This window comes from Lampetra planeri, chromosome 14, assembly GCF_965212315.1.
Source record: "Lampetra planeri chromosome 14, kcLamPlan1.2.h2, whole genome shotgun sequence".
NCBI lineage: Eukaryota > Metazoa > Chordata > Hyperoartia > Petromyzontiformes > Petromyzontidae > Lampetra > Lampetra planeri.
Genome location: NC_136120.1, coordinates 2,250,128 through 2,268,652, shown reverse-complemented (window position 1 = coordinate 2,268,652; position 18,525 = coordinate 2,250,128). Strand labels below are relative to the sequence as shown.

The following is an 18,525-nucleotide window of genomic DNA, read 5'->3' as shown; positions in this document are numbered from 1 at the left end:
GCATAAATATGGACAGAGGAAGAAAGCAGCCAGTTTTTGCCATTGTAACAACCAATGTGAACGTCCTGTCTGTACGCCCACTACACACGATAGGGGATCTTTGTCTGCACGTACTCACTCGTGCCTGTGAGGTTTCCCATGTGCCTGTGTGTGCCCCCCCCCCCTGCCCACCACCGGCGGTGTTACAGATGCGGCAGCTGAAATTGCCGGCGCACCTCCTGCTCCGCTTGGCGTGGAGATCCACGATCCGAACCGCAACTACGTCATCGTCTCGTGGAAGCCTCCCAGTGGCCAGGGAGGCAGCCCCATCACCGGCTACTTTGTTGAAAGGTCAGTGCCGCAAGCAGATGCCATTTTGTTTTGCTATTCTTCTCTCTCTCTCTCTCTCCAAATTATCCCATCAGGGCCAAGTCATGATGTGTATGTGTCCTCTCGGAGGGAGGTGAACAGTTGGCCCAGAAGTCAAGAGCACTGAGCCAACACTGCTGAGATTCTGCGTTCAAACCTGAGTTTCAGCCATTGGTGATAAAAGAGGGCTCTTCAAGTGCAATGAGTTGATGGTCTCAGTCTGGTCGCCAATGACTGCACACAAAAAACCCCATCGCATGAAGAATGCACCCTCTCGTGCGTAGATGAAATGTTTGATTGAAGAGACCTCGGATGTAGTTCTGCGATAGTTGTCTCAGTGGGCCATTCTCCCACACGACATGACGTACTGCTCCGCCCGACTCCATCGCATCTTTGGCACGTTTCGAATAACATTGGCAATAAAAAAAAAGTCCTCTTTAAATTAATTCAATAACACTATAAACTTTTTTTTTTTACCAGGTATGGCCCACTGAACTATATAGCTCTTTTTCAGAAGCGACCTGGCTACAAGTGATAGCCTAATGAAGATGGCTTATCACGTGGCAATTTATAGCAGCCCAACACTCTAAAGGGATGTTTCTAAATGTGGAGGGAAAAACCGGAGGAACCGGAGAAAAATCCAGACAACTACAGGGAGAATATGCAAACTCCAAATATGCATGGTTCAGGGTGGGGATCGAACCGACGACCTCCTGTAAAGCAGGCGAGGTAGTTAACATCTCGCCACAGTGGCGCCCGTTAAGCAGGGCTTCACATTGTACCATGGGATTTCTCCAGAGGATGGCACCACAGAACTACTTCTGAAGTCACTGCAATAGACCTCTCTTACGCAACACGAGATGGAGCTCATTCATTTGTTCCCTGCAATGTTTAACATCCCAGCGTAGGGGGAATGCGTCCCGTGTATACGTGGTTAGGGCATTGCATATAACGACCAGAAGGTCGTGAGGGCAAAGTTAGTTCAGAGGTCAAATGAGCTTTTAATCTATTTGTAGTCAATGACATATGTACTACTTTGTGCTAAGGAAAAAGCCTTTGTCCTTTTGACTAACTTACTGCCGTCATAGGCATCTGTAAGTTCAACTGCTGACTCAAGGCGACAAATGAGATATAATTGCTGTCCTGAGCAAGTTAGAATGGAAAACCACTTTCAGTGAGTTTTTTTCTTCTTCTAACAAGTAAAGCCCATTTTTGGCTTCTGAGGCATTCGCAAATATTTTTCACATGTGCCTGGAACGGTTGCTGTGCTCGTGTTTTCACACATCATATAAATAAAAATACCAAATGTCCTGGTTTGGCCGACAACACTCCCTATTTCACAGGGGCTGTTACAGTGTCCTCCAAGCATTTGCGAAAAATGCGATTTTTGTCCCGAAGTGTAAAATGTTCTTGTCTCAAACTTGACTCATGATGCGGGAGAAGGGCTCCCACCCTGAGTTTTGGGCACAGTTGGCAAAGATGGAAGGCAGGGCCCTGTGAGCGCTAGACGGGGCCAGTGTCGGAAGAGCACTCGCTGTGGGGCAGAGCTCGTGATCAAGTTGGTGTAGAGTTATGCAAGTGGATGGGGCCGATGGAGAGAGATGGTCTGTCGGCTCACCACGTGTCCCGGTTGAGCCTCCCAGAAATTTGGTCGCTTTAAACATCAACAAAGCAAATGAATGGAAGACGTGGGAAGAGAGGCCATTGCCCAGCTGTGGGAAATGACAACATCAACAACAGTTTTCAATGAATAATATTGGTCGCGAAAGCCTACGTGTTAAGCTAACTAATCTCTATGGGGAGGATTCTTTTCCTCTTCACAAATCTGGAAAATCGCCCGTAGAAGCTGGTTGTAATCGTCAGCCAAACGTCGTCCTCACATTGCAGATGTTGTGGGTTTACGCTCCAACTCACCGGTTGTGCTCAAGTAGTAACGAATTGGCACGTTTTGTTTCTGTGACAAACCCTCATGTCAATTGGCCATGTCGGGTGGTGGTGGGTACACGACACATTTATAGTTACGCGACCTAACTCATAAAACCTTCACGAACAACAACAAAATGCGAATGGAGCTCCTGGTAGCTCCTGCGCGGAGAGTGACGCGAGGTGACGGCGCTTTGTGCCCGGCAGGCGCGAGGTGAACACGGAGAAGTGGGTGAGCTGCAACGACGCGCCGGTGCTGTACGCGCGCTGGGTGGCGGCGGGGCTCGTGGAGTGCCACTCGTACCAGTTCCGCGTGCGCGCCGTCAACGCGGCCGGCCTGAGCCTCCCGTCGCGGCCCTCGGAGCCCGTCATCGCTCTGCACCCGGACGAGGCCGCCAAGCTCAAGGGTGCCCGAACCCGTGTCGGCTGCAAGGACGCGGCGGATATGTTTACGCATGCGTATCCTGCGGGTGTGTGAATGTGTTATGCGAGTGTCGGAACGTTGTTGTTGTTGCTGTTGATGCAATAGGAACCCCTGCTGCCCCATGGACTGGACAAATCTTTGTGACTGAAGAGGAGCCGACGGGTAAGAGGGATGTCCTGAACTGCAGCTGCGGTTTTGCTTTCATCATCGTCAGCATCATCGTCGTCGTTACTGGCCTCCCGCATTTACTTGGCTGATGTTATCAAATGCAAAAAATACAAACACACCTCATTCCTCATTAACACGGCTCTGGTTTAGTTTGTTGTCCTTCCCCTGCACCTCCGATGAGCACGGTTGACTACGTACCGTGCATAAGGAGTTCAGCATACACACGTATCATTGTAATGGGAATGGCTGCAGATTTTATGACAGGCCTGAAGATTTTATTAATTTGTAAAGTACCTGTCAAACTAATGTGGAAAACATGAGAGCCCTATCAGAAAACTTGGTCCACCGAGGCTTCAAAGCACACCAGCCTCCTGATTGCATCAGTCTACCACATTCCCAGTAACACGTGGAATAGGTAGCTTTTCCGGCATACGCTGAATTCCAACTTTCTCAAATTCGGCTTTGATAGGTTTTAGTGAATTGCACTGCCGTGCATGTGTATTACACTTCTGTTTGTGTATAACACCGCTGCATGTATATATTACACTGCTGTGTGTGTGTAACACCGCTGCATGTATATACTACACTGCTGTGTGTGTGTAACACCGCTGCATGTATATACTACACTGCTGTGTGTGTGTAACACCGCTGCATGTATATACTACACTGCTGTGTGTGTAACACCGCTGCATGTATATACTACACTGCTGTGTGTGTGTAACACCGCTGCATGTATATAGTACACTGCTGTGTGTGTGTAACACCGCTGCATGTATATACTACACTGCTGTGTGTGTGTAACACCGCTGCATGTATATACTACACTGCTGTGTGTGTGTAACACCGCTGCATGTATATACTACACTGCTGTGTGTGTGTAACACCGCTGCATGTATATATTACACTGCTGTGTGCGGGGGGGAGCAGTAGTGTCGTGGTTGGCGCATTGTGCTGCAAAACCCAGTGGCCGGAGTTCAATTCGTGCCCACAGTTAAAATCGGCGGTGAATGTCTGAACCGTTCCGGGGCCTCCCTTAGTTCCACTCAGCCTCAAATAAGCAACCGGTTTGGTGCGTGGAACACCAGGACTGGGGAGACAAAGGTGGCTGGACATCAGTGCTGGCCACACCCAGCCCCCTCGTGGGATGCGCTGGCCCTCATCAGTGCTCGCTAGCAGCCCTTGGCCCAGCAGTCTGCACGGACGCAGCGAGAGGACATGGATCTTTGTCGTCGTGTTGAACGGCCGCGTGCCGCCCTGCAGACGCGACGGTGCCGAGCTGCCCGCAGGAGGTGGCGGTTACCGAGATCAGCCGCAGCTACGCGGTGCTCGGCTGGAAGGTGCCGGTCTCCTCCGGCTCCGAGGCCGTCACCTACTATGTGGAGAAGGTACGCGCGCTCCTCGGGGTCCGCGGGGTTCGTGGGCTGGTGCTCGGCTCGACACGAGCGAGTCCCGTAATTTCGTTATCCATAGTCAACAATGGCACGACGTTGTCCCACGATAAAACAATACGCCGTGACCAGAATCAGAATCGTTTATTTGTACGTGCAGAATCCGATGAGCTATAATTATTTATTATTTTACCAGGTAAAGCCCACTGAGCTATTAGTTTCCTTTTCAGAAGCGACCTGGCCACTAATGAAAGCTGAACGAAGTGGCTTATCACGTGGAGATTTCTCGCAGCCAAGTATTCGAAATAACCTAAACTTTCGTATATGTGTGTCCAATCACACTGACCTGACAAAAAAAAGTAATTGTGCACTGGCGTGTAAACGGTCAATTGCTGAAGAAGCCCCCGGCACGTGGAGCGAAACGTTGGTCATCGCGCCGTGCGGCACGCGGCACGACCGGGAAACTCACGGGGAGCGCAACCGCGAAAAACCGGCGCGGGAGGATCACCCGAGTCACGACGTCTCACCACCCCAGTACGTAGAAGCCAATCAGTCGGGCATGGGGCAGCTAACGGCGGACAACGGGCAACTGGCTTGCACATAACAAGAGGATGGCTTGTAGCCGATATGGATTGGCAGTCAGGAGCATCGTCCGCAATGACGACACTTCTAAAGTACTTTTCAAAGGTCACGCGCGGTCAGTGATGCACAATGAAAGTGCGGCCAGCCGCCAATCGCGCTGCGGCGGCACGCATGATGAGCACTCGCTGCGTTCCCCAGTTCCCTAAGCGGCGTCATCGCACTGCGAAGGCCATGCCGGCGCAATAGTCATCGTGTGGGGCGGTACTCGCTGCTTGCTCCACCCTAAGTGATAGAAATAATGTAAATATGTATTCAACATTGATAGGAAACAAACACCGCGTTGCTGTGGAGCATTTATGGCTAAGTGCAAATATCAGCAGGACTCCGTTGTGTATACCCGCACACACACAATACGGTGTTATTTTCTTGTCCATCGGACTACTGGCTTTCCAGACCGATATTATCCAGCAGCATTGGTTTAAGCGAGCACACTCTGGACTGGTTTCGACATTCTGGGTTCTCATCGTCAGAGCTTGGCTTGTTAAACAAATACTGCTGAGTTGGCAGATGCCGTTGGCAAGAAGGACACTCGGTCTGAACGAAAATGGGCCAAGTTGGACGCAACAAGAAACATGATGTACGAACTCATGATGCATTGCTTTGGAGCATTATTGGTTCAGAGCATCGATTGGATCACTGTGCCAGGATGCTGTCGAGGGTGGGCGGGAGAGGCGCTCCCTCAGGATCACGAGGCCCTAATGTGTACATAAGTCGTCTTGTTCCCCGGCTCACTCGCACCTTACCTCCATGGACTCTGTCACGTTTATTTAGGGCACCCCCCAGCGTGCGTGTGTGGTGTGCGCGCACGAGTTTATTTATGGTTCCTTTGCGTACGTGAGCACAACCTGTGGTTAAGGCAGCAAGAGAGGCAAGGGTGGGTGGTGGAGCAATTATGAATGTTGATGCTCATTTGGAAACGAGTTGGCAGACAAACCGGTAGACAGCACGAGGTCCTTCGCTAAAGTCTTCCACGCGGCCCAATGTGACATGAGCACATCGGTTAGGCAGACGAACGGTCCTAGCAATTACGGCTGAAGTAATCTCATCCCCCTTTCACTGAACCTTCCCTCTGGGAATATCTCTCCATCACACCGGCAACAAACAAAACGCAACACTGACTGTATTACTGGCTGTCGCTTCGGTCTCTTTTAATAGCCAGGTATTCAACAATTCTCTGTGGCACCAATTCAATTAATTGTCAGTATGTTGGGGTCCAGATTCCATTCAAGAATTCATTCTCATTTGTACAGATCTTGTCCTCTTCATTAGCTTAAACACAACATGAGCCTAAAATGTTTATATAATCTTCACAAATCACGGATAATTGCATCTTACATGCACAGTTTGGTGCAGGAATTGTGAGCAGAATAAAAAAATTAATCACCGATTTGACGAATTATTATATTCCTATTAATAACACAGCATTTAAAGGCACACATGTGAAATGCTTAGTCTCCAGTAGCACTGTGGTGGAGAATGCCACCGTTAACAAAAATACAACTGCCTCCAATCACAATTGTGTTTTTGACCCAGGTGGTACAGTATAACATTAGGAATGTTAATGGGTGCACCCACAGTGCAATTGTCGTCATCAATATCAAATCATGGACCACATAGCACGCCAATGCCTGCTTGGGTCATTTGCCAACAGCATTCAGATGTTCACCAGGTTGCTCTTGAGGCTGTCCATCAGCTTACCAACCTCAACATGGACATATAAACGTGGGTGAAAGACTTCCCGCCATACGAAAGAAGAATTGGTGTGCACTAATCAAGATTGGGAGAGAGGCGATGAACACGATTGGGGTTAGGAAAAGGGTTACAGCTGCTGAGTGGCTCCTGAATACATTTTTCAGAGCAGCAGTATTTCACACTTACTTTTTTTATCGTCTAAAAGAATAAAAATGATGCCCTGAGGACACGACGAAGAGACGGTTTCAAATTGCTACTCGTCTGTCTTCACGATGAGTTGAATTAGGAAAAGGCGAGAACTCGACGGGCAAAGTCACTGTGGATTCTAGGCCGGCGTTCACGCAGGTCTGTGCCGCGTGCGCAGTCGACGGACGGAGGGGAGTCGTGGGAGCGGCTGAACGGAGGCGTCGCGGTCAAGTCGACGCACTTTGCGGCACTCGGGCTGGCGGAGGGGAAGAGCTACCGGTTCCGCGTGTTGGCCTGCAACTCGACCGGCTTGAGCGAGCCCTCCGAGGAGACGCTGCCCGTCACGGCCCACAACAAACTGAGTATGGCTCTTTGGTGTTTGATATACAAAAAAAAAACACTTCATTAGCATCATCATCATCATCCGACTATCGTTCTCATTCTTCATCGTTCATTATTTATCATTCTGAATCCATTATTCTGAACCACCATCGTTGTCGTCATTCAACCATCATCCATCATTTTCAATCGGCCATCGTTCTGAACCATTATGATCGAAATCAAATATGATCATTGTTAATTCATTCATCGTTCCGATTCATCATCATAATTCTCATTCTTATCCATCATCATCATCATTATTATCCTATTTCTATTTTACAACACACACTTCATTGTGTAACCTCACAAGCACATTTGCACAGAAATGTTATGAACCAGTAATAGTTTTTACAAGATGCATTTTTTTCGATATAAAACCCATTGAAAGTAATGACAGTGCCGAGTGCGGCCCTGCGATTGGCTGCTCACGCCACTGGCAGAATGGCCTTTATGAGAGCGATCTCCAGAGAGCCCCAATAGAGGGTATTTGGCCTGCTCTTCCAAGTTGGCCAAACGTGTTGGAGTAGGTGGGCGCATCTACGCAAATAGACACATCTCAGTCGCTGGACCCGTCGCTCGGACTTCGATCGTGACCTCGAAGCTCACCTGCGACCTTTGCAGCTGCTCCGCACGGTCGAGTTGTTTGGGCGCGACAGCACCTTCTTTGAATGTGTAACTATTTATTATGAATAAAAAAGAATCACAAGTACGGTACGTGATGAATGGCACAGCGTGGTGACGTGTGTGTAGCAAGGGGTCTAGCGATACCTGTGCCCAGGGACACGACTACTTATTTCAGCGGGGGGGGGGGGCTAAGCACAATGCGACTGTGGCCCCCCCCCCTCCTTTCTCCCGACTCACTTTTACTGTAATATCTAGGGATGGTTTTAACCCCGTAGACAATATCACGTAGGCTATAACTACACTGTATGTATTACTTTAGTTGCACAGTGGATCGGGCTCAGAGGAAGACAGTCTCGCAGTGACAGTATTAATTCAACAATTTCATGGTACAATACTCACAATTAAGTTTCTGCGCGTCTTGCTTTCATTTGCATGTCAGTGAGTATTTTTCGGAAATAATAATCGTTCATTTGTACCGACGTTTTTTTTTTTGGCATTCATGGCCAATTGTTGGATACAAATTTTTTTCCAAATTTTTCTTCAAAATGTGTTTTGTTTCCACTTGTTTATCCGTGCATTCGGAGGGCCCTCCTTGTGGTCGGCTGGACCCCCCCCCCCCCATGCGTCGCATAACGCTGCAACCAACCCCCCCTGCCCCCCATAGTTGGCGCTCACCAATCGCACCTCTTTGTCGTTCTCCCCCAAGTGCCGCCCTCGGCCCCGGAGAGCGTGAGCCCTGAGAGGGACTCCGCCACCTCGGTGCTGCTCAACTGGAAGGAGGTGGCCGACACCGCCCAGGGGCTGCTGGGATACTACTTGGAGTCTCGCGCCTGCGACTCCAAGGAGTGGCAAATCAGCAACAACAACCCCGTCAAGCGCAACAAGTGCGTGCCATACGTCCGGGGGGGGGGGGGGGGGGAACAAAACGGCCTGGCGACATGGCACCATCACACCCTGCTCGATGTTGTTGTTGTCGTTGTTGTCGTCGTTGTTGTCGTTGTTGTTGTTGTTGTCGTCGTCGTCGTTGTTGTTGTCGTCGTTGTTGTTGTTGTTGTTGCTCTTTGCTTCCTCACAGGGCACCGTGATCCCCAGAGGAGATCAAGGACTGGCCGTGAAAGATGCGGAGGCTTGCTCGCCGTTCCACGGTTCCATTTATTGTTTCATCGTCCAGGAATATGTCCTCATCGTCTCGGCCCGATCGCCTGCCCTGTGGCCTGCCCTGCCTGTTGGATAAATCAGGCCGCGATCGGCGATCCTCGCTGGCGTTGATTTGAAACTTCACCGACCGTTCACGTGACGCTTTAGCGCCCCGTGCCCATGTTTACTTGAGTCTCGGCAGCGTTTGTGTTTTGGTGTGAAGCGGTGGCGCAGCGGTCAACGCTCTGAACTCAGAACCTGCTCACCCGAGTTCGATTTCTGGTTGAGACGAACATCAGTGGAGAGTGATATCTGAACCGTTCCTGTGTCCCCCCCCCTTTACCAACATGCACTGCTCAGCATGGTGAAGTATGGTCAAACAACCTCCATATTGCATCGGGAGGCCATCCCCCAGTAGTGGATTGAGAAAGGACTGTATACAATGCACATCATTCAATCTCCTGGGTTAAATATAGAAGCTCAACTCTGCGATTTTGTGCAAAGCTGAGAACAATCCGTGCTGTGAGCACTTGGACCTGTCTAAACGGAAAAATAAACGTGAGTGCTCCACACCTATTTCCATGTGTGCTGGCCCACGAAACGGGCTTATTCTAAAAGCAGCTCATGCCCCCAGGGTTTCATAATGAGTCCGTTTTGGACGCTGCCCACCGCAGTGGAATGGTTGGCACACAGGACCTACAATCCGGTGGTTGCCGCTTCAATCTCCCAGCGCAGCGGTTGAAACGATGGACACGTTTCTTAAATCCCCCCCCCCACGGTTAGACCGCAGTTAGTCGATCGGAAGGTTTGCGTGTGGGAGGGTAAAGTGTGAATACTGCCAACTTCTTCCTAGATGTCCGGCCAACGTGGGAAAGTTGATCACACACCCACCCTCTCTAGAGGGGCTCTCTAGAGCGCCCTCTAGTGGAGACCCTTCCTTCAGCAGTGGTGCGAGCAGGCAATTACAGGGCTGTGCCTTTAGAAACGTGCGTTTCGATTATTTAGACTATTTTCCTGCTATAAATTTCCACTTGATAAGCCACTTTGTTGAGCTATCATTTGTGGCCAGGTCGCTTCTGAAAAAGAAGCCAATAGCTCAGTGAGCTTTACCTGGTAAAATACAAATAGTTTAGTTTCATTTCTAGATTTTTTTGTTTACCTTTCCTATACTTTGCACTCCGATCGTGTTTTTGTATTGTTTGTCGTAACGTTCTGACCTGCCCCAACTGGACATCAATTGCAAATAAATATTCTGATTCTGATTAACTTTCACCAACGAGTGAATCGTGGCCAGAAACCGCTCCCTTGGAGGCGTCGCGACTAATCGGGGCGGCGACGCGCGCTTCTGACCCGGCAGCTTTGTGGTGCACGGGCTGGAGACGGGCGGCGAGTACGTGTTCCGCGTTCGGGGCGTCAACGCCGCCGGCTTCAGCAGCTTCTCCAAGGAGTCGGCGCCCTTCAAGGTGGAGGCACCTGTGGGTGAGTCGTGCGCGCAGAGGCGCAGCCCATGCCCCCGTCAATAAACAAGACGCTCTATCTCGGAGCCACAACCTTGCCTTGAATGATTTCGTTAACCGCACAGAATTATTTTATTCCTCACACGTGTGCAATAGCAGGATGGCGCATTTTGGGTTGGCAAATTTATTGCCGTAAAGGCGACTGCGTGTTCACCAAAACAAACGTGTTGACTTTGAGGCTGCAGCTACCAAAATGTCCTGGTTTGGCCAGGACGGTCCCCTGGTGGTTTCAAACAGCTTTTTTTCCCTCCCCCGACGTCTCGAAACATTGGTGCTTATTGCAATTTAGTAACCCCCGTTGAAAATTGTTCTGGCCTCACGATCCACGCGTGACATGAGCGGGGCTACCTGAGCAGTGGGCGCAGTTGGCACGGGAGCGGGCGGAGCCTGTGGGCAGCAGGTGGGCAATGGGTGCAACCAACATCAGGCGGGCAACGCTCCTCACAATGAGGGTGAGCGGACTGCGGTGATGTCACATTAATTGGGGATGAAGTAGCGATGGGGACTGCCAGCTCACCACGTGTTGTGGCCGAATCTCCCAGAAATATGGTAGTTTGTGTGTCCTGAGTGAGCCTCAAGTCAGTTCAGCCTGAAACGATGTGTAAAGTGTAGACCTTGGTTGAGCTGCTAAAGTCGTGACAACCTCTTTTGTCGGGTAGAGAAGGAAGCTTCTTCCGTAATGGGATTTTTTTCTTTCAAATATCGTTTTTTTTTTCTATCCACTGTGGATTGTGTATCATCATGACATGATAGCTGTCTGTGAAGGTTTTGTTGTCTCGTAATTGCACAAGAGAACTGTTCCCTGCGTCATTGTGTTAATATATTTCCCTGTGCGTAAAATAGTTTACATATAAAAAGAGGCAAAACTTTTGAGTGCACTTTAACAACATAAAACATACATTGTATTCCTTCTAGTGATGAGAAAGCTCAATATTGCACATGATGGAGGCAGTTTGGACCAAAGACATATTATTGGGCAGAAGACTAAAAAAATATTAATGTTTTAAAAACGTAATATTTTAAACCACTATTATTTGTACATTTTTACATGCCAGGACTGTGCGTAGTGTAAAGTCACCAGTCAACAGACCCCACCGGGTTTGCGGGGCCGAGAGGAAGTCAGCTGAGCTCCCGCAGTGTCCTGGATGATGGCACAATGTGTCCAGGAACGGTAATTGAATGATGAATAACTTTGCATTCAGCTAACAATAACTGTATTGGACACAGATGGTACGAGCCTTCTGGAAAACTCAAGCTGGCTCCTCTTGTCGCACATGTGGGCTAAAGATTGCACTTTGAGGTTACACAAACGTAATTTTTTTTTTGCTTAAAACATTTAACTTTTGACTTTGAAGATCCCGAGATGATAATGTTTCCTGACGGTTTCCATGTTGGTTGACTTTTGGTGGTGGCATTTGTTTTGTATGTGGTTTCTTGTTCACAAAATGTGCAATTCTAATCTGTCGTGAGGTAATGTCTGTGGGTTGAAACTTTTTTTTCTAAAGGAAAGTCCTCGCTCCTCTTCCTGTTGTTCACTGCTTCTTTTTGCCACCTGGGTACCTTTTTAGTTTCACATCAACAAAAAATTAACCCAGTGTCTTTTTTAGTTTTAACACAAAGTGTAGGGTGTTTAACAAACAAATCGGTACACTCACACCTAATTACTGTTGTTCGCGAACCTCATGCACGCAGTCTATACACGCACTTTGTAAATTCAACGCGAAATGTCAATTCCGAGAAATGACAAATATACTCGTAAAAGCACAGGAGAAATAATGTACTGCCTAAGGTCACACCTTTCCTGGTCTCAACAAATACTGACAAAGGAGGAGGTCCCATGATGAAGCTGCTCACCCCGAGCTCTCAATGCCCTGATGGTGGCATTGTCTTTGTGCTGGTCGCCTTTTGGCGTCCTCTGGTCTAACGCCGTTTGAGACTAGGCTCTAAAGAAAGCCGTCTCTGGTGTGGACCAATCAGTTTCAAAGACAATGCACATTCTGTCAGAGCATGTTTTTTAGTTTGCATGTTCACCACAAGTATATGTGGTTAATGCAGACATGATTCCTTGCAAAGGTTTCAATTTGATGTTTTAACATCTTAACACCTGTTTTATAGCCAGAAAAGGGAAAACCATATTATCCTAAACATATATATTTAGAGGGAGCAATATTTGTTCCCACCAGAGAACTACCCCACCACTACTGATTTGAACCTCCAGAGCAACGAATATTTTTGTTCCAATCAGCGAAATTGTTTTTTTTTGCATTACAGCTAGGGTTAGGGCGAGTTATTTACGTTGAGTTTGGGTCGAGATAAATTCTCCCTTAGAAAGGCAAAAAAATTGCTTCATCGGTGAGTATAAAATACTGAAACGAAACAAACACATTTGGAAAGTGTCCTTAAAGTTACGGTTTTAGTTGCAAATGGACGGAAATGAGGTCACACGCAAAATAACTTTTTGGTGAAGAGACAAACCAAAGACGGCACAGATGTTCGGAAGGGTGACCAACGTTCGTGAATGTCGGTTTGCGAAGGTGGAGGACATTTAGTTCTCGGCAGAACGGAATATACTTGTGAGAGTTAGGGTGGAGGGGGGCGCACACAGATTCACTCACCACTCACACCGGCACCTTCGGAACCCCTCACTGTCCCCATCGCTCACGGCACGGGTGGCCGTACCCCTGTGGTGAAACACGAGAGCACGGTGACCCTCCCCTCCCTACCCCCGACGGTGACCCCCCCCTCCCTACCCCCCCTCCCTACCCCCGACGGTGACCCCCCCCTCTCAAACCCCCGACTCCCGCCGCCTCAAGCCGCTCGTGCGCGGTCGGTCAGTCGGCGGAGAACGTGAACTAAAATGCTTCGCTCTTTGACACCAATAACAATGATGAAGTATTAACAATGTCAATATTGACCGTTGAAGTATTAATCATGTCAATATTGACCGATGAAAACTGGAGCACGCTTAAATATAGAAGATCAAAATTATGCAGAAATGAAATGGTTGATTACAGGGTCGTTTTACTTGACGCGTATTTGTTGTTACTAAATGGTGGCGATCGGTTGCAGTAAAATCCCTGCACCCCCCCCACTCCCAGCGTATTGCAAATGTGTTCAATGTGTTTTTAACGTGATAAGAGTGATGCGGTAAAAGCTGCCAGTTTCATTAGGCTCGGATAGAATGTGGTGACGTGAACAATAAGGGTGTTTGTTGATTTAATGCGGGGATGGTATTACTATACCTAACCACGCTGGTCAGTGCAGATCGGTATAGAATGGACCCAGGGCCATTTCAGGAATCATCCACCGCTGATGAAACCCTAAGCCCATAATTGAGCTCTGGTCGTCACTGTGTGCTTAGCGCAGCGTGCTTACCAACTGCAACCGTAAGCTCTCAATGTGTAACTCCCATATTCATATTTACGATTTGTGAAACGCATTTCATATGCTTTTTGTTGTTGCTTTTATCACCGTGTGTTTGTGTGTGTGGCAAGTGACGTAACTGAGATCCAAATATATAATTGTGTTGCCAAGACTTGCCCACGAGTGGGCATCAGCCGCCGACCCCTGAGCCGGCTTCACGAGTGAGTTTGCATGAGGCCGCTAAATCTGCTCCTGCCGCCGGGAAGAGCGTTGGTCAACCTGCGGCTGCGAGTGTCCGCGCCGGCTCCCCGCACCGTAAGTGGCAGCGCCGTCCTCCGCTGACAAAAAAAGCTTCGGCTGCTTGCATTCCATCGCGTCGCTTTTCCAATGCTTCGTTGTCAAACAGTGCACGGTTTCTGACTCCGGAGAATAATAAAGATCTGGCGGTGTCAAGCACGGAGCCCTTCCAATGCAGGTGTGACGAGGAATCGGAATACGGAGGGAGGTGCGCTCGTAAACGACATGACTTTGCCACGCCGGCTTTTCGCGGCCGCGCTTTAGAGCCCTCTGCGGTGTTCTCTGGGCCGTGGCAACTTGCCGTTTGTTGCAACTTGTTGCACCTCCGATTGGCACAGATGGCTACGCGCGGTGCGAAAGAAGATCAACACACACACACACACGTGGTGTCCTGAAGACGCTGCCGGCACGTCGGGCAAATTGTCCGAAATCATTCCGGACAACTCGAAATGCGCATCAGAGACAGCTATACATGACATGGAGCTAAATTACATGGCGGTATTGCATGTCCTGTATGTGTACCATTACGAAGATGGAAATGATCAATAGAGTACATATATATAGTGTCAGCCACATTCATCACGATATAATTTTAAAAGCAATAGCGTTATTTATGTGATGTGCGCACAAGCGCACAATACACACACGCAAAGAAGTGGACGGGAGGACACCACTGTTAATTTTTATCCATGTTTTTTCAGCCGATGTTTTGAGGCCATTAACGTTCAGATGGGACAGAGGACAATGATTGTGTCTCTCTATGGATCCGTGGTCCCACCCTGATGCCTTCACCTCTTCCAAAGGCACTCGAGCAATAAACCTATTATATTTGTGCCATCGCATTCTAAGGACGTGTGAGAAATGACAGACTTTGTGTGACTTGTAAAGACGACCTTAATATTACCTTAGAATGCCTGTATTAGAAGAAATGAACCTTATGGCCGAACCCCAGGGTACCACTGTACCCCAGCTCTCGCATCATGTCCGTGATGCAGTCATTTTTAGTCTGTTGATGGTCGGCGATGCGACGATCGACTCATCTCGACGAGCTGTACACGATGCACCGCCACTACGGTGCGTACCGCGAGCGTTCAGAGTTTCGGCGCAATCGTCCTCGCTGCGTTTCGACATAGCGGAGTAGCACTGATGTCGGATTGATTGGTACCCCAGTCGCGGAGTGAAGTACACCCCTGGAGAAAAATAGTGTCCCAGAAATAAACTCTTTAATTGCCTCGGCCAGTTTGTATTATTTGGTACCCCGGGGTACCGCCATAAGGATCAAATTACAAAGAAAACCACGTACAATTATATTTGATAATTAATTCATAGTCCTCTGTCAATCCACTGCTAGATGAAGGCCTCCCCAAGCTTTTATTGTGCAGTTGAGAACCGTCCTGCCTCACAGAATCACATGCCAGCTTGCAGCTGTAGAACTGATTTGTGTTTAGTTTATTGTCTCTCCCCCGAACCTTCGATTAGCACAGTTGGCGAGGCAGTTCAATATACATACATAGCAATGCGGAATGGTGGAGTTTCCAACACTGGCTTAGGTCAAAACTAAATAAGATTGCCCATGAATGTGTAGGCGTTCGCGACCAATATTATCCATAATAATAAAATTTACGTGCGTGTCGCGAGCAGCCCTCACTCGGCTCCCTCGTGTCATCATTCTCCCGAGGCTCGTAATAACCCGCACGGCGACCCCTTGATCCTCCAGCCACCGCTCCGCCGCCGAGCAAGATCTCGCTGCTGAACTGCTCCGGCGTCGACATGGTGCTGCACTGGCAGCCGCCCGCCCCTGGCAAGGCGCCGCTCGCCACGGGCTACCGCGTGGAGGCGCGCGCCGTGCCCGAGGCAGGGAGTGATTCCCCGGGCGATTGGCACGATGCCGAGGCGAGACGGGTCGACGACACGGTGTACGAGGCAAGTGCACGCCTCCTCCTCCTCATCCTCCTCATCTTCCTCCTCCTCCTCATCTTCCTGTGCGGTCTGCACATCGCCAGGCTCCGCGGTGGCGGCATGTTGACTACCTCTCCTGGTATACCGGGGGTCGTGGCACTGGCGGAGCCAGTGGGGTGGGGGCACATGCCCCCCCCAATGATTCAATCGAAATCCATAATTTCGATTGGATCATTGGGGTTTATTAGTAATAAATCGGCATTTTGCGACCCCCACTGCCACTGTGTAGCATATTATTACGTGCCAGGGACTCTGAGATGATAGGACAATAGTCTGAGTCCACAATTGGCAATAAGTAACGGCAAAGCAGTTATAAGTGACTCATAATTGTGCGCAGTTGTATATACAGTACACGACTTCCCTGAAGGCATTCACCTTCAGCGAGCGCGATGCCGATCACACACGGTTCAAATTCGACCCTCGCTATATAAAATCCGAGATAACATAAATATTTTAAAAATCGAAAGGATTGCATGGTGGCCAGCAGTACAATGCAGCAAAATCCATTGCTGTATTGCACTTCTTTCCATAAAAAAAAAAATGGTTTCGATCACATAAATATAAAATTGTCGTTAAACCCGCCACCACCCGACACAGCCGTTTCGTCAGGGTTGTCACGGAAACAAAACGTGCCAATTAGTAACTACTTCAGCATACCGCTGTGTTGGAGAGTACAACCCACAACATTTACAATTCGAGTACTGTGACGTTTCGCTGGTGATTACAACAGGCAGCTTCATCAGGCGATTTGCCAGAATTGTGAAGAAGTCTTCCGGTTTCGGACTTAAATCGAGGGAGCCAAGGTGATGCCATCACTGTGGGCCTACCAGGTGCCAAGACCAGAGGGGGTGAATGTAGGCCCCGCTGCCCACCATGGGTTGCCACCTTTCTAGGTTGACCCGGACAGCCCTGGTGCTGCCGTCAGTCTGGGGGCGCCAGGAATTGATTTGTACCGAGATCTGGTACCGGCGTCGTGTTGAGCCTTGTTACAGTCGCACTGCACAGCTTCGACAGACTTACGCCAGGGGTTGGGCAACCAATATAACAAGAAGAGACATTTTTTTAGACTTCGGTAAAAGAAAAACCACTCGATATTTCAAGAGCTGCAATGCATGTGGGAGACGGTGCTCCTTCATAAATAACGTCGCGAAGCAGTCGTTAAAGAGCTGCATCTGGCTCGAGAGCCACAAGTTGCTGACCCCTGACCTAGGCTGACTGAGAAATATTCACGGGTTTGATTCATAGTGGAATAGGGGGTAACCCTATCCCCACCTTCACCAACCCGCACCGACCGGCACGGTGAAGCACGATGCTCGAGTAACTCCCGTGACCCCCGCGCGCCCGTTGGGAGGCCCTCATCCAGCAGTGGATTGACAAAGGGCTGCTCACAGGAGCAATAAATCCTCTCCGTAGCGGTCAAACAGTGAAACTGTTACGGCGCAAAGGCGGAACGTGCGTGGCGGCGCCGACCCCGAGCTCGCTGACACCACGCTGCTCGCGTCTCCCCGCCGCGTGCAGGTTCAGGGCCTGGCAGAGCACAGCAGCTACCAGTTCCGCGTGAGTGCGGAGAACCCGGGGGGGTTGGGCTGCCCGTCGGAGCCCAGCCAGACCTTCCCGTGCGAGAAGTGGACCTTCCCCGAGCCCGGTAAGGGCACCCCCCGCAGCTATGTTTATGGGACTTTTTTTATCGTGGCAAAAGGGGCCATAAATATTCCACATGTTGCATCAGCTCGACGTCGACTAAAGTGAGAAGACTGCTGACTATAGTAACACTCCATAATACGCTTTTTTTTGGGTGAAATCGCGCGAATATGAATGTGTCGGTCAACCCGCCACCACCCGACACAGCCAATTAGTAAGGTTTGTCACGTAAACAAAACGTGGCAATTAGTTACTAGTTCAGCACACCTTTGTGTCGTAGAGTAAACCCACGATATTTACAACAGACGGGTGTGCCGAAGTACTAATTAATTGGCACATTTTGTTTACGTAACAAACCTAACCCACTGGCTGCGCCGGGCGATGGCGGGTTTAACAACACATTTATATTTACACGATCTAACCCCTCCAAAAAAACCTTTCTTATGGATAATATTGGTCGCGAAAGCCTTCCACCTTCGTGCTAAACTAAAGTAACGCCGCTGGCGGCCGTGCCCCCCGGGGTGCTGCAGGTCCCCCGTTTGGCCTGGCCTTCTCGGACATCAAGGACGGCGCGATGGTGGTGTCGTGGAAGCCTCCGCTGTACGCGGGGACCTCGGCCGTGTCCCTCTACCACGTGGAGCTCACGGAGGCCGACGCCGTCAGCTGGAGACGCTCGGACGAGAAGCCCTCCGCCGGCACGCGCGTCAAGGTGAGGCCACGCGGGAGGAGGGCTCTTTAGCAATTTAAAAGGGCGGAGGGCGAGAACACGTGGACCTGCGCGCGTGTGTGTGTTTCTGTGGATGTGTGTGTTTACCTGTCGAGCGGGGGTGTAGCG

The 18,525-nt window shown here is 49.6% G+C and overlaps 1 protein-coding gene across 1 annotated transcript in view; it reads left to right on the top strand.

Moving 5' to 3' along the window:
* The window catches only part of LOC144722289 (myomesin-1-like), a 65,517-nt gene that overhangs the window by 22,672 nt on the left and 24,320 nt on the right, over nucleotides 1-18,525 (top strand). Inside the window, exons 10-20 of the mRNA XM_078600403.1 lie at nucleotides 189-330; nucleotides 2,479-2,678; nucleotides 2,801-2,857; nucleotides 4,124-4,248; nucleotides 6,950-7,133; nucleotides 8,483-8,660; nucleotides 10,271-10,392; nucleotides 13,965-14,108; nucleotides 15,808-16,013; nucleotides 17,568-17,694; nucleotides 18,221-18,399. Of these exons, the coding sequence (XP_078456529.1) occupies nucleotides 189-330; nucleotides 2,479-2,678; nucleotides 2,801-2,857; nucleotides 4,124-4,248; nucleotides 6,950-7,133; nucleotides 8,483-8,660; nucleotides 10,271-10,392; nucleotides 13,965-14,108; nucleotides 15,808-16,013; nucleotides 17,568-17,694; nucleotides 18,221-18,399 (1,664 nt within the window). The remainder of the gene's footprint in view (nucleotides 1-188; nucleotides 331-2,478; nucleotides 2,679-2,800; nucleotides 2,858-4,123; nucleotides 4,249-6,949; nucleotides 7,134-8,482; nucleotides 8,661-10,270; nucleotides 10,393-13,964; nucleotides 14,109-15,807; nucleotides 16,014-17,567; nucleotides 17,695-18,220; nucleotides 18,400-18,525) is intronic.